This window comes from Trematomus bernacchii, unplaced genomic scaffold (assembly GCF_902827165.1).
Source record: "Trematomus bernacchii unplaced genomic scaffold, fTreBer1.1, whole genome shotgun sequence".
NCBI classification, from domain to species: domain Eukaryota; kingdom Metazoa; phylum Chordata; class Actinopteri; order Perciformes; family Nototheniidae; genus Trematomus; species Trematomus bernacchii.
Window position 1 is genome coordinate 16,916,606 of NW_022987720.1, and position 14,752 is coordinate 16,931,357.

Sequence of the window (14,752 nt, forward strand, 5' to 3'; positions counted from 1 at the left end):
GTTGGTCTCTGTGCCATTATTGTTCCTGGCTGCTAAATTGTTGATTTCATGCGTTTTCTTTTTTGAATTTCTCCACAGGTTTGCTGTGCCACCTTGACGATGCATGTGTGAGTAACCCCTGCAACGAGGGGGCAGTGTGCGACACCAACCCCCTCAACGGCCGCGCCATTTGTACCTGTCCCGCCGGCTTTGTAGGAGGTGCATGCAACCAGGACATGGATGAGTGTTCGATTGGTAATTTAGATTTTTTTTCCTTACAATTGTCAGTACTGTGGTTATATTCTCATCGCTTTCCTTTTCCTTCTGGCTGTGTATGGTATACTGATATGAATACTTGTCCCTGCAGGTGCCAACCCATGTGAGCATTTTGGAAAATGTGTAAACACAGAGGGCTCCTTCCAGTGTCAGTGTGGCCGAGGATATGCCGGTCCACGGTGTGAGATTGACATCAATGAATGCCTCTCCATGCCCTGCCAGAATGATGCCACTTGCCTGGACCGCATTGGAGAGTTCACCTGCATCTGCATGCCAGGTATTAAGGCTTGATTGGTTGTAATTTACTACTGTACAATAAAACAATACAGAACATCAATTCAGCATGTTGTCTTCCAGCCTAAACCAATAGCAGAGGAGAACAACTTGCTGAAGCATCATGCAGTTCTTCCATACAGACTGCCAGTGTAGACTGTTATGTAATGAATTTCCATTGACACTGGGGGTATGGAGGCACTGCTGCACTCTCTGTGCAGTGTACAGCCAGACAGGGTATTAGTTTGGACTAAGTGATGGTTTGGACCCTCAGTGACAAAAACACAGTGAAACTCTCACGCACAGACCTACATGCATCCTGGGGTTTTGGGAACTATACAAATTAGAGCTGGGAGTCGGGTCTATAGGACTGTATGTGAGAGAGGGCGAGCAGTTAGGGGGAGGAGTGTGCTGTGAATACTAATGAGTGGTAGAGTGGTGGGAATAGAGAGGAACAATAGGGCCCCTCTGTGCTCCACTTTGCACCCCTCATACACGGAGAGGGAAAGAGGCCTTTTCCCAGAGCCTATCCCCCTCCCCCTTCATTTCCAGAGACATACCCTTCCTCTTCACCCTCCTCATCATCAGCCAGCCTGGCAAAGCTCATGTGGAGTTGCTGATTATTTCTGATTCCACGCTAGCCTCTCCCACCACTCTGTTCCACACTCTGTTTCACCTCAATGAAGGAACCCTCCAAAGTTTGCTAATGCAGAATGTATAACATGCATCTTGTGAATGGGACATTGACCCAGGGAGGGGTAATGCTCCATGGACAGTAGGTTGTGGTGATTCTAAGTCAGTAGAGTGGGAACACTGGGGATGCTCCAAGAGTCTTTTATTTCATCCTGTGGTTCAGCAGAGACCCATGTCAAAAATAGAAATGATTCCCACAGATCATTTTATCAGCTGCACACAGTACAAGCAATTACATTCACAGCACGCTGGCTTGAACTGACATAACGTTACATAAAGATCTAATCATAGTAAATCTGCTTCCACTTCTCAAAAAATGTCAACTCATTGTGATCTTCTTTTCTCAGGTTACATGGGAACGTACTGTGAGGTAGACGTTGACGACTGTGAGAGCAACCCATGTGTGAATGATGGTATCTGTCGGGACATGGTCAATGGCTTCACATGCACCTGCCAGCCAGGTAAGACTTATCCACCAAAACGTTTTTCCCATTTACCTTTGTTTATTTCTAGCCCTGTTCACAACTCTAACTCAGTGACAGCAGCAGTCAGAACAGAGAGCTAAAGTTTAAATGTCCCCAGAACCAGAGAAGGGAGGGTCAGCCTGGCTTCTTTTGCCTGCTGGTGTTTAGAAGCACCACTCGTATGAAAAGGCAGACCCACAAGGCTGCCTATCCTCTCCTCTTGCCTGAACAAAGACACTATTGTGACCCCCGCTCCCCTCCTCTGTGGAATGTGGAAGGGACAGCAGTCTCCCTCGTCTTGCCCTGGCGGTGGTGGGGAACAGCAGTCCTGCTAATGAGATTCTTTTCCAGGTCCTCAATTTACATCTGGGACAGACGTCCCCTCTCCACCCCCCCCCCCCCATCTAGCTATTGAGCCGGTGGAGCTGATGCAGGAAGGGGAGCAGGGGGAGTGGGGGTCCCTAAAAGAGAAAACAATCCCACTGTCTCCTCTGAACCCCCCCTTTTGCAGTCCAAGCACCAACACACAGACCATCCTGACACTGTTAATCAACTGAGCAGTGTGCTACCAATGCACCAATTCACCCCTGTCTGGGCACTGTGCCCACCGATTTCAAGCCTGCTAAGTTTCTCAAGCTTTTCAAGCCTGTAGAATTAACATATCCTTACTCTTGTTTTTATTATTATTACTATTACTATTATTGTTATTATTATTATTATTATTATTATTATTATTATTATTATTATTATTATTATTATTATTATTATTATTATTATTGTTAAAGTTACATTTAACTGTTTAAAAAAAAAAGTACCTTCACCAGAGTCCAGACATTCCTGTACAACGACCTTAATTGAGCTTAGACTGCATATGTGGCATTTTGCTGCTCAGATATTTTAATATCACCAGATAGCAATATACATTTATTTTAATATTCATTTGTAGGCATTACATTTGTTAGTCCTCCCTCACAAACATTATCAAGGTCACCTGTTTCCCAATGCATTTGCATGTAGTGGTCATATTAGCATTGGTCCAAGTGCACAAATAACCAGTCGCGACGCTCTCAAACCCAACCTAAGCCAGACGTCACTAACCTAGCAAAAGACCTCTGGCCTTCTAAGAAGGGACAGAACTGCCCTCTGACCTGAGCGTGGACCATTCCACTGGACCCTCTTTCTGACCCTTCACCTCTGTGTTTGCATGTCCCAGGGTTTACTGGCACCATGTGTCAGATCGACATCGATGAGTGCGCCAGCACGCCATGCCAGAATGGGGCAAAATGCTACGACAGACCAAATGGGTTCGAGTGCCGCTGTTCTGAAGGTAAGGGCTTCTGTACCTAATATTAGTTGATGGTTGTTAGACAATATCCAATATGTCTTCCCAGGCAGAAGAGCAGATGATCCTTAAACACTTGTTGGGCTGTTTGGTCTTTGTTAAATGTTCAGTGTTTTGAGGGGGTCAGCTTTTTCGATGGTTGTCTGCTGGCCAAGCAGACTGACTTGAGGCCCCTAATCCCCCTCTTTCCCTCGTCGGTCTCAGGATCATGGGGTCACTGAGGACCAGCAGCCTTGGTCATCACCCCGACATCTGTTCATCTGTTAAACCCCTACAAACCACCTTCTGTCACATCTTAACTTTCATTCCTTCACATTCAGTCATATTCATAGATAAAGAGATGCAGTGAAAACGTTTATCTTCACAAAGGCTGTATGTATGAACTAACTTGGAGTATACATTGATATTTAACATGTTCTTTTGGACCCAAGCCTACAGAGGAGCCTGTTTCATTGTTTCAGTGGCCAGCTGCTTGGTATTCCCTGTGTTTGTGGGCCCCTTCTGTTGAGTGAAGTGGCTCTGTTTGACGTGGGGCAGTCTATTGTTCCCTCCGCCACTGAGAACAAAAGCAGGCCTGGGAGGCCTGTGTAGGGCCCTTCTTTACTGCTTTACCCAACTCAGCACTGCACTACACACACACCACACAAACCAACCCTTGCTTTCCCAACACACAGACACTGTCGACATGGAAACCACAGTAATTAGAACCCCAAACTGTAGACTCTTTTATAAAGAAAAACTGGGAAACAGACCGCGGAAGTTCAATTAAATAACTAATAAATTCAAATAAAAGGCTTTGCTCCGTCAAATGACATAGATACCTTAACATCAATCTCCATTTGGGCTTTTCAGGTTATGAGGGGACACTCTGTGACAGTAACATCAACAACTGTCAGCCCGACCCATGCCACCATGGTACTTGCATTGATGGTATTGCCAGCTACAGCTGTAACTGTGATGCTGGCTACACAGGCTATCGCTGTGAGAACCAGCTCAATGAGTGCCACAGCAACCCTTGTCAGAATGGGGGAAAGTGTGTGGATCTAGTCAACAAGTACATCTGCCAGTGTCAACATGGGACATCAGGTAAGAGGAAATCACAATAGTCTGACATTGTTAATGCAAACCTTTCAATTATTAATTTAAAAGAAATAAAAGCTAGCCAACATTTAGAGAAAATTCAGTGCAACTGTAGGTGTACAGTATGCTCAAACATCTGCAAACAATAAGTCTGTTGAGGGTGATAAATTATATAGAATAAACGTTTCATAATGTCTTATCATTTTGATTGACCTTTTCTGTACTGAAGTGTATTCCTTTCTTAATGGAACTCTAACCTTTTGTCAAAACAGGCACAAACTGTGAAATAAACTTTGATGATTGCTCCAGTAACCCATGTGACTATGGTATTTGCAAAGATGGCATCAACCGATATGACTGTGTTTGCAAACCTGGCTTCACTGGTAAGGCCCAATCAAAATAAAATACAAATTCGAAATGTGAAAACAATCCTCAGTGGAAATGTTAACAAACACACGTCTGATTGATTTCTAACATCTCTCTTGCCAGGTTCCAAGTGTAATATGGAGATAGATGAGTGCTCATCCAGCCCCTGTAGAAATGGGGGGACATGTGTGGATGAAGAGAATGGATTTCACTGCCAGTGTCCAGAGGGCTTTAAGCCTCCATACTGTTACTCCCAGGTGGACGAGTGTGGCAGCAGCCCATGTGTCCATGGCTCATGCAGGGATGACATTAATGGGTATGAACTGTTCTCTAGCTTGTTGCTAATTCTACAAGTTTCAACTCAGTTCATTGTATCATGCATAACTTGGACATTTTTGGGATTATTGACTGTAACCCTATATTTTCTAGGTACCGCTGTGACTGTGAGCCTGGATGGGTCGGGAAGAACTGTGATCTAGACAGGAACGACTGTTTGCCGAGTCCCTGCCAGAATGCTGGCACATGCATCGACCAGCTCAATGGCTTCACCTGCAAGTGTCGCCAAGGCTTCAGAGGTAATACATAAGAAGCAAACTGCCACATATGCATTAATTTAAGAATTTACTAAGTATCTAATATACTTTATCTACATCTTGTAGTTAAAAATATTTCTCCAATGTTTTCCAGAGTTTTCCTCCTCTTGTCTACCTCCCCCTAGTGGTGTTAAAACATATTGTTAGGCAACATTTTAGGCTGATTCTAATTTATGTAATGTCTTTTCTGCCCGTCAGGTAACCTATGCCAGATGAACATCAACGAATGTGCTTCCAGTCCCTGTCTGAACAAGGGCACTTGTGTGGACGGTGTAGCAAGCTTCACCTGTCTGTGTGAGCTTCCTTACAATGGACCCACTTGTGCTGAGGTCCTCACCCCTTGCTCCCCTAACCCCTGTGCCAATCATGCCCTCTGCACACACACACCAGATTACTTGGGCTATCAATGCAACTGTCAGACAGGTTGGCAAGGTAAGATAACTGCGTACTTGTTTATTTTTAAAATAATCTTTCTTGAATCTTACAGAAAGTCTTAATAAATAAACTCCCATTATCTGGAATTAAACCTTATTGTACCCTTTTTTTTTTTCATTCTTCAGGTCAATTGTGTAATGTGGATGTAAATGAATGCATCTCCAACCCCTGCAAGAATCGTGGGACCTGCACTAACACACTTGGAGGCTTTGTGTGCTCCTGCAGAGCTGGATTTACTGGGCTAACATGTGAAACAGACGTCAACGACTGTACTCCTAGTAAGTGGCCACATAAACAAAGCGTGCTGAATTGCCTGTTGCTGTAAAAAACGAATACCAAGACTATGAATACTGTTCTTGACCAAAGTCTTCCTCTCTTTATTGCATCAGATCCATGCCTAAGTGGAGGTTCCTGCACAGACGCTGTGAACTCCTTCCACTGTAGCTGCTTGGCAGGCTTCACTGGGCCCCGCTGTGCTTTAGAGATCAATGAATGCCAGAGTTCGCCGTGCAAAAATGGAGGCACATGCACAGACTATGTTAACTCCTACACCTGCACCTGCAAGCCGGGCTTTACTGGCAACCACTGCGAAACCAACATCCCTGATTGCACTGAAAGGTGAGTGTATATTTTACATTGCTTTTAAACCTGTTCACATGTGTATAATTACTGAATATGACAATAAAATGTGTTCATTTCCACAGCTCTTGTTTCAATGGAGGTTCTTGCACAGATAAGATCAACGGCTATTCCTGTAACTGCCGCTCAGGCTTCACTGGCTCCCACTGCCAATACGAGGTCAACGAGTGTGACTCCCAGCCCTGCCTCAATGCAGGCATCTGTCAAGATGCCCTAGAGTCCTTCCGCTGCTCCTGCCCCAAGGGCTATACTGGCTCCCGCTGCCAGGTAAACACTCATTGGTTCTTCTTAAAAATATCTTGTTATGTTCCTTGAGTCTTCATCGCTTCATGTTTTAAGTAAAATACATCCTGACAATTTTGTCTTCTGGCTATCCAGACACCTGTCGATTGGTGCAGACGCCCATCTACCTGCGAAAATGGAGGACGCTGTCGCCAAAAGGATGCTTCCTTCACCTGTGAATGTACTAACGGCTGGTCTGGACGTGACTGTGACATCTCCAGGGTCTCTTGTGAGACAGCCGCACGCAAAAGAGGTATGTGGAAAACGAATTACATTTAACGTTTGTGTTGTGTTGTAACAGTGTTTAAAGTCAACATTTCTTCCAATCAGGGCTCCAGACAGATGAGCTGTGCCTCCATGGTGGTCACTGTGTCAACACTGGGAATTCCCACTATTGTAAATGCCCCACTGACTACACAGGAAGCTATTGTAAAACCCAGGTAGACCACTGTGAAGACAAACCCTGCCGCAATGGCGCCACCTGCAGGGGATATGTGGGAGGGTACCAGTGTGATGTAAGTTAAAAAAAATCTATATTATGTGCGTCTTTGTCAGATTAAGTCAGTATTCACACAGTGCTGCATCACAATTGTTGAAGTAATGTCATTGTCTTCTGTATGCCTTTACAGTGTATGCCAGGATTTACTGGACAGAACTGCGAGATAGAGATCAATGAGTGCCAATCTCATCCTTGCCAGAATGGAGGCACTTGCATTGATCTGGTGGGACATTATATCTGCTCCTGTCCGCCTGGCACACTTGGTATGTTAGCACATATTTAACAGAAACAATATTTCGAGTGGCACTTTTAAGATATTTTACAACAAATTACTGGAAAATATAATAATATTTAACAATCCTCTTTTTTTAAGGTGTTCTCTGTGAGATAAATGAAGATGACTGTGCTCTACCTCTGAGGCTGCGCAGTGCTCCTCCTAAATGCCTTAACAATGGCACCTGTGTGGACAGAGTGGGTGGATACCGCTGCAACTGTCCCCCTGGATTTAAAGGAGAAAGATGTGAGGGAGACATAAACGAGTGTCTCTCCAACCCCTGCAGTCCCCCCAACAGTCTTGACTGCATCCAGTTGCCAAATGACTACCAATGTGTCTGCAAACCTGGCTTCACTGGCCGAAAGTGTCAGAACAGTTTCAGTGTGTGTGAGTCTCAACCTTGTCAGAGTGGAGGAGTGTGTTCTGTATCCAGCAGCTCTGCAATGGGATACACCTGCACATGTCAGCTTGTAAGTGTACATTCACATTAAGTATTCAAAAAACTATTTGGAGTTTATACATCACAGCTTTCATTATTTGTGTATTGAAAGCTTACAAACTAATTGCTTACATTTTGGCTATTTTTAGGGTTATGCTGGGCTTAATTGTGAAAGAAGCATGTCCTGTCGGGAGCTGCCCTGCTACCATGGTGGTAGCTGTGCACTCACCCAAAGGGGGGCGCGTTGCACCTGCCATCCAGGTTATGGTGGACCCCAGTGCCAGCATCGCAGCAATGAAGGCTGTTCCTCCAAGCCCTGCCGGAATGGAGGGTTGTGCACTGAAGAAACAAGCTTCCCGTACTTTCACTGCCAGTGTCCCAGTGGCTGGACAGGGAAACGGTGTGAGGACATCATGCCCAACAAGCCTCAAGTACCCATATGCCCTCTAGCAGACTGTCGTAGCAAAGCCAAAGATGATGTTTGCGACAAGGAATGTAACACTTTCTTTTGTGACTGGGACGGCGGGGACTGTTCTCTTACATCAAAAAACCCCTGGGCTCAATGTTCACAATGTTGGAGTGTCTTTAACAACAGCCAGTGTGATGAGTCCTGCAACAACGCTGATTGTCTGTATGACAACTTTGACTGCATGAACAAGGAGAAAGTTTGCAAGTAAGTTTACTTTTACTCTTAATTTGATTCCCTCGTTTTTTCTGTACTTATCCGAGAAATCTCAAGCTGATTCTTTTCTTTGTGTCGTCTCCAGTCCAGTGTATGAAGCCTACTGTATAGACCACTACGCTAATGGAGAGTGTGACCCCGGCTGTAACTCAGTGGAGTGTGGCTGGGATGGTTTGGACTGTGCAAAGAAGGTTCCAGAAGTCCTTGCTGATGGTGTCTTGGTTTTGGTAGTCCTACTTCCCCCCGAGGAGCTTCAACGCACCAGCACAGCTTTTCTGCAGAAATTAAGTGCTATCCTACACACCTCACTGCGCTTCCAGCTGGACGGGAATGGAGATGCCAAGATCCACCCATACACTCGCGGGGCACGCCTCAAGCGGGAGCTGCAGCCTAAACAGGAGGTCATCGGGTCAGTCAGACATACAGTAAACATCAAATATTATGTTTTTCTTATACATTGAACATTACACTAAATACCTGCCTGTCTGCTATTTTTGTAGATCCATAGTGTACTTGGAAATAGACAACCGTCTGTGCGCCGCTCAGAGCTCTGAGGGCTGTTTCCCAACAGCTGAAAGAGCTGCAGACTACCTGGGAGCTCTGTCAGCTGTAGAAATGCTTCGCTTCCCATACCCAATCAAAGAAGCCGTTGGTGAGTAGGGATACTTAAAGGCCACAATTTAAACTTGTAAGACAAAGAAAGTACAGGTGTGCTAATTAGTTTCTCTTGTCATGACAGGTGTTGAAAGGGATCCCCATCCTGACCCAATACCTCAATGGGCCAAGCTGATGCTGGTCGGGTTAGCTTCCCTTTTCCTTATGGTCATCCTGGTGCTAGGAATGTTGATTGCTCGTAGAAAGAGAGAACACAGTACCCTTTGGTTCCCTGAGGGCTTCTTCTTAAAGAAGGAACCCAGCAGCAACAAAAACCGCAGGGAACCTGTGGGTCAGGATGCTCTTGGAATGAAGTAAGTTATTTGTTTGCAATTATGTGGTATTATAAGGTCTGAATTTCATAAGCAATTTAAGTGGGAATTCTGTAAGGGGTTCATTTTGAAATTGTATTGGTTTTCTTTGTGTCTTACTTTGTTTACCATATTTGTCCTTTAACAGACACATGGCAAAAACTGCGGAAGAATCTCTCCTTGGTGATCACAGTGACCAGTGGATGGACACAGACTGTCCAGAGGCAAAAAGGCTTAAGGTCAGTTACACATTGTCTTAACATTTAAAAATGGCAATTTACTTAGACGCAAGCACACAAATGTGTACATACAATTTATCACAGGATTGTGATTGAAGCTTGCATTAAATATTGAAATTAAATTCTCTCCTTCTGTGAGTTCAGGTTGAGGAGCCAAGTATGCTCTCAGACAGTGAAGATGCAGTGGACTGCAGGCAGTGGACACAGCATCACCTCGCAGCTGCAGATATCCGTGTGCCTCCCACTATGGCCCTCACCCCACCCCAAGGAGAATTTGAAAGTGACTGCATGGATGTTAATGTCCGAGGCCCAGGTTGGTAACTTTAAGATGAATGATCTGTTATTTTGAACTCTTGAACAGATACAATCTAACCCACTGTTTTCATCTCATACCAGATGGTTTTACACCTCTGATGCTGGCATCATTCTGTGGAGGCGGCTTAGAGCCTGAGGTGACAGAGGAGGAGGAGAGTGAGGAGTGTTCTGCCAACATCATCTCTGACCTAATCTACCAGGGAGCTTCCCTAGCTGCCCAAACAGACCGAACTGGGGAGACAGCGCTCCACCTGGCTGCTCGCTACGCCCGTGCTGATGCTGCTAAGAGGCTGCTGGATGCTGGTGCAGATGCTAATGCTCAGGATAACACCGGTCGCTCACCTCTACATGCTGCAGTGGCCGCAGATGCACAGGGGGTCTTCCAGGTAAACAACATGTACTTTTTATTGGCGGTGTTAGAAATGCCTATAACAAATGTAAGCACATGTATTGCGTAAATCATAATATTTAACCCCCCAAAAAAATGTCATCCTCCTAGATTCTGATCCGAAATCGGGCTACAGATCTTGACTCCCGTATGTACGATGGCTCCACTGCGCTGATCCTGGCAGCACGACTGGCAGTAGAGGGCATGGTAGAAGAACTCATCACTTGTCATGCTGATGTCAATGCAGTAGATGAATTGGGTAAGTTTGTAACTCTTCTCTCAAGTGGGTGTCCTGATGCTGTTGTTTCTGTTTTGTAATAATATTCACTGAGAGCATGGATGTGTAATCTCAATGTTTGTTTTATGTTTTAGGTAAATCCGCCTTGCACTGGGCTGCAGCCGTTAACAATGTGGAGGCGACTGTTGCCCTGCTGAAGAACAGTGCAAACAAGGACATGCAGGATCTCAAGGTATGACATCCATTTTACTGTTAACCACACTTTTGGATCAGCGAGGCTTCAAATAAAATCTGTTTGTATCTAACAACCTCTTTGATTTGTTGCCTTGTTTTTCTTTGTAGGAGGAGACCCCACTGTTCCTTGCAGCTCGTGAGGGCAGCTGTGAGGCTGTGAAGGTGCTGCTGGCTCACTTTGCAAACAGAGAGATCACAGACCATATGGACAGGTTGCCACGGGACATTGCTCAGGAGCGTATGCACCACGATATTGTGCAGCTTCTTGATGAGTACAACACAGTAAGAAGCCCCCAGGGCCATGGAGGGATTGGACACCACCTCTCTGGGGTACACTCTCTGTCTCCTCTCATGTGCCCTCCGGGCGCCTACATGCCTAGTCTGAAGAACACCCCACAGGGCAAGAAGAACCGCAGGCCTTGTGCTAAGGGTTCTAGCCTGGGAGGCCAACATGCTGCCAGCCTGAAGGAGTCAGTCAAGGCCCGTAATAAGAAGCTGACCTTGGACATGCAGAGTGCCTTACTGGAGAGCTCTGTTACCCTTTCCCCGGTCGATTCACTGGACTCACCCCACGGGGGGGCTAGCAATGCTGGCTACATGACCAACCCCACTTCCCCTGTGGCCATGCAGTCACCAGGGCTCTACCACACATCTATGTCTGTCCCAAACACCCCCATGATACATAGTAGCATGTTGGATGGTAGTGGCCCCTTTGCAGTGTCTCTAGCCCAACTCAATGACCTAGGATCTGGAGGAATGTCCTTGCAGGGACGTGTCTCCATGGCTTCAGATGTCAACCATGGCTATGTGATGAGTTCAGGCCAGATGGGGCTCAACATGGGCTTGGTCAGTCCTGTGAGTGTGCCCTTTGACTGGCACAGCCGGATGTCTTCCTCTCAGTGTGGTCAGCAGGTTTTGAATCTTGTGCAGAGTGGCCAGGCAGGCATGCACCCCCAGAGCCCAGCCATGCAGCAGCAGACCATGCTGATGCACCAGCAGCTCTACCGTAACGCCATGCTGCAGCCCACACCTGTTACTTCAACACCCACCATCAGCCCAGTCAAGCTGCCTTCCATTGCTGAGCAGCAGCAGCAGCAGCAACAGCAGCAGCAGCAGCTCCTCAACCACACCATCGCCAACCAGCAGAACATGGCCCGCATTGGCACCTCTTCCCCACCGACTCCTCAGACCTCCCAGCCGCCACCATCCTTCTTCCAGCAGCAGCAGATGCCCCAGCAACCCTCTCAGCCCCAGCTTCCAGCTCAGCCCCCCCAGGCAGCCCCTCCAGCAGCCCAGCCCTCTCAGGCTCTGCCCTCCCAGCATAGTGGCAGCACTGCAGGAACGGAGGATTACCCTACACCTCCCTCTCAGCACAGCTACTCATCTGCACTAGATGCCACGCCCAAGCATTACCTCCATTTGCCCAGTGAGCACCCCTACCTGACCCCCTCCCCAGAGTCTCCAGAGCCCTGGTCCAGCCCCTCTCCTCACTGCGTCTCTGATTGGTCAGATTCTACACCAAGCCCAGCAGTAGCTGGTCCTGCCCAGACCCACATTTCTCAAATCCCAGAGGCAAATGGCAAGATGCAGGTGTTTGCGTAAAGATCTCATGGCCCCTGCTTGAAAAGGGACCTGAGGTAAAATAATGTGTGGACTGGCTCTCGGGCCTGTCTGTTTATATGTGTCAGCCTGTTTCCAAGATTTTCATTGGATTTGGATTGACTATGCTTATCACAAGGAGCGTCTGCTAGTGATTTTTGCAGAGAAAAAAGTAAAGGGAAATGTGTGTTGTCTGAAAAAACAGCAGACAATTTAATGAAGTAATTCTGTCACAGATGGACTTGTTTTTTATTATAAAAAAGTATATGAAGAAAACCAAGTCTTTCATTTCAAAGGCTTAGGTGTGCTCTCCTGGAAACTAACAAACGTTTAAAAAGTAGATATGAGAAAAAAGTAAAATGTTGAAGGGAATTCATTTATTTTTATTTATTGTTTTTATCTCTGAATTGCTTTTTTTTTAAAGGTGTATTTCTGTTCTAGCTTCTCAAATAATGTACCCACACCCCCCCCCTCCCCCCACTATTTTATACTGAATGCCTACATTTCTATTAAGCCAACGTGGCAAGTGATGGTAAAGGAATATAATTCATGTTTCAGACAAGTTAACAGACAGAAAGAGGAACTTTCACCTCTATTGACTGATATTTATTTAGGCCAACGACACCTGGTAAAGATGAGAAACTGGTTCTTGCAGATATATATTAAGAGTTTCTCAGCAGTAGTGATATATTCTGATTTGATTGAATTGTGGATATTGATTTCTTTCCATAAGAGTATTATGAATAAGAATGTAGATGAGTGTCTTTGAAGCACTTCAAGTGACCAGCCTCAAAGGGCGAGTGTGGGTCAAATACAACATATAACTGCAATGGATATTTATAATATATGGGTGGCATTTAATACATGGTAATTGTTGCTATGAACTTTCAAAAGTAATTTGTAAGAGTACAGGTTGAGGTGTAATCTGTTGTTTCCCACTGCTTCTATGGGACTCTTACCTCCAATGTTACTGTCACCTGTATTGCTTTGCCTTTAAAATCAGCCTCTCACTGCCCTTTAGTTTGTGTTCTTTTTTTTGTTTGTTACGGTCGATTTATACTCTGTTTGTTTGTGAAAACCATGGATACCTTTTCTCAATATCACTTCGGATGTACTAAGCTATGCTTATCAGCTGCTATTTTATATCACTCTTCCCTGCAAGCATTCCTCCATTCTGCTTGTCTTGTTAAGTGTGTACGATGTGCCTTTCAGCAGCATCATCCAACACAGTAGAAACAGACGACAGACAGGCAGAAGTCCACATAGTGTCCTTTACTGGACTAAATGGAAACATTCCTGGATTATCTGCAGCAGTGTAGGTCTTGTTGAAACTCTTGCCTGGTCTCTGGTAGTGTCTGTGGTGGAGTAGTGGTCAGTGTGAGGGTGTAACTGCTGGGCTGCGCCTGCTGACGCCCTGTCACTCCTCAGGGAGGTGTTTTATGGCATGCAATGGAACGGTTCCCTTGCATCTACAGTAGCTCCCAGTCCAGGGGCAGTGGAGATGCATCTTAAGATGATTGTTAGAAGAGACTGAAGGAAAGAACACTACTATGTAGTGCTGCCCCCTTAAACCTTTTACACAAATCTGAGATGACACTCCCAGTCATCCAGCTGACACCTTGTATTATGTCTGACCGACGCTTTACCCCCACATGACCTGAGATTTATGGATAGAGTTAATCCTCTCCCTAACGTAGTATGGACATTTCAACATAAAGTCAATTGATAATTGTAGCATTTTGAAAAGTAACCATTGCATTTTCACCTTATGATGTCATAAACAGAAATTAGTAGGCCATCATTCCTAGCTACTACCGTTGTGGTGGCCTAACACTGCCCCTAGTTGTGTCATAGAGTTTATCTTTCATTCATTGTTTTATCCTGTTCACCATAGCCTCAGTTACTGTTTTGTCAGACCTGGGAAACATGTTGTTGTCCCTATGAACAGTTCACATTTTACTAACAAGAAACTGTTTTGTTTGTTTTTTATTTTTATATATAACTGGTCTTTCAATTTCTCTACCAGGTCGCACTAAGTGTTTTGTACATTTCAACCTCCCAACTTCTGTTTGTAAATATGTTTTTTTCTGGGTAGTTCTTATGTTTCTGAAAGGATTGTTATGTACTAAAAAGGACAAAAATAAAATGTACTTCATTTAGCATTATTTGAAACTGAGGCTGTGACTGATATTTTATTGTCTTGTGTTATTAGTCATAGATATTTTATTATCATTATTAATTTCTATACTTGTTTAAAAAGGTAGTTTGAAATACTAAAAGCTAAAAGCTTTCCACTGTGTTCTTTCTACAGTCAAAAGTTGTAAAGTTACTTACAATAAAACTATAGGGAACTACATTTTTTGTGTTCTGGTTTTCAGTGATCAGTTGATCATTAATTCAGGTCATCATTATAATAGTTATGTAAATAAAACTCAAAATGCAGTTAGATGATTAATTA

General features: G+C 44.9%; 1 protein-coding gene across 1 annotated transcript in view; it reads left to right on the top strand.

Moving 5' to 3' along the window:
- notch3 (notch receptor 3) overlaps positions 1 to 14,650 on the top strand; it is a 28,162-nt gene extending 13,512 nt beyond the window's left edge. The window contains exons 7-32 of the mRNA XM_034143914.1: positions 79 to 234; positions 347 to 532; positions 1,569 to 1,682; positions 2,899 to 3,012; positions 3,880 to 4,113; positions 4,380 to 4,490; positions 4,597 to 4,789; positions 4,903 to 5,048; positions 5,265 to 5,498; positions 5,627 to 5,779; positions 5,891 to 6,119; positions 6,206 to 6,407; positions 6,519 to 6,675; positions 6,753 to 6,937; positions 7,052 to 7,184; positions 7,295 to 7,665; positions 7,784 to 8,307; positions 8,402 to 8,725; positions 8,817 to 8,968; positions 9,056 to 9,284; positions 9,430 to 9,520; positions 9,665 to 9,833; positions 9,917 to 10,221; positions 10,335 to 10,482; positions 10,596 to 10,693; positions 10,804 to 14,650. Of these exons, the coding sequence (XP_033999805.1) occupies positions 79 to 234; positions 347 to 532; positions 1,569 to 1,682; positions 2,899 to 3,012; positions 3,880 to 4,113; positions 4,380 to 4,490; positions 4,597 to 4,789; positions 4,903 to 5,048; positions 5,265 to 5,498; positions 5,627 to 5,779; positions 5,891 to 6,119; positions 6,206 to 6,407; positions 6,519 to 6,675; positions 6,753 to 6,937; positions 7,052 to 7,184; positions 7,295 to 7,665; positions 7,784 to 8,307; positions 8,402 to 8,725; positions 8,817 to 8,968; positions 9,056 to 9,284; positions 9,430 to 9,520; positions 9,665 to 9,833; positions 9,917 to 10,221; positions 10,335 to 10,482; positions 10,596 to 10,693; positions 10,804 to 12,297 (6,452 nt within the window). The 3' untranslated portion in view covers positions 12,298 to 14,650. The remainder of the gene's footprint in view (positions 1 to 78; positions 235 to 346; positions 533 to 1,568; positions 1,683 to 2,898; positions 3,013 to 3,879; positions 4,114 to 4,379; positions 4,491 to 4,596; positions 4,790 to 4,902; positions 5,049 to 5,264; positions 5,499 to 5,626; positions 5,780 to 5,890; positions 6,120 to 6,205; positions 6,408 to 6,518; positions 6,676 to 6,752; positions 6,938 to 7,051; positions 7,185 to 7,294; positions 7,666 to 7,783; positions 8,308 to 8,401; positions 8,726 to 8,816; positions 8,969 to 9,055; positions 9,285 to 9,429; positions 9,521 to 9,664; positions 9,834 to 9,916; positions 10,222 to 10,334; positions 10,483 to 10,595; positions 10,694 to 10,803) is intronic.
- The last annotated feature ends 102 nt before the right edge of the window (positions 14,651 to 14,752 follow it).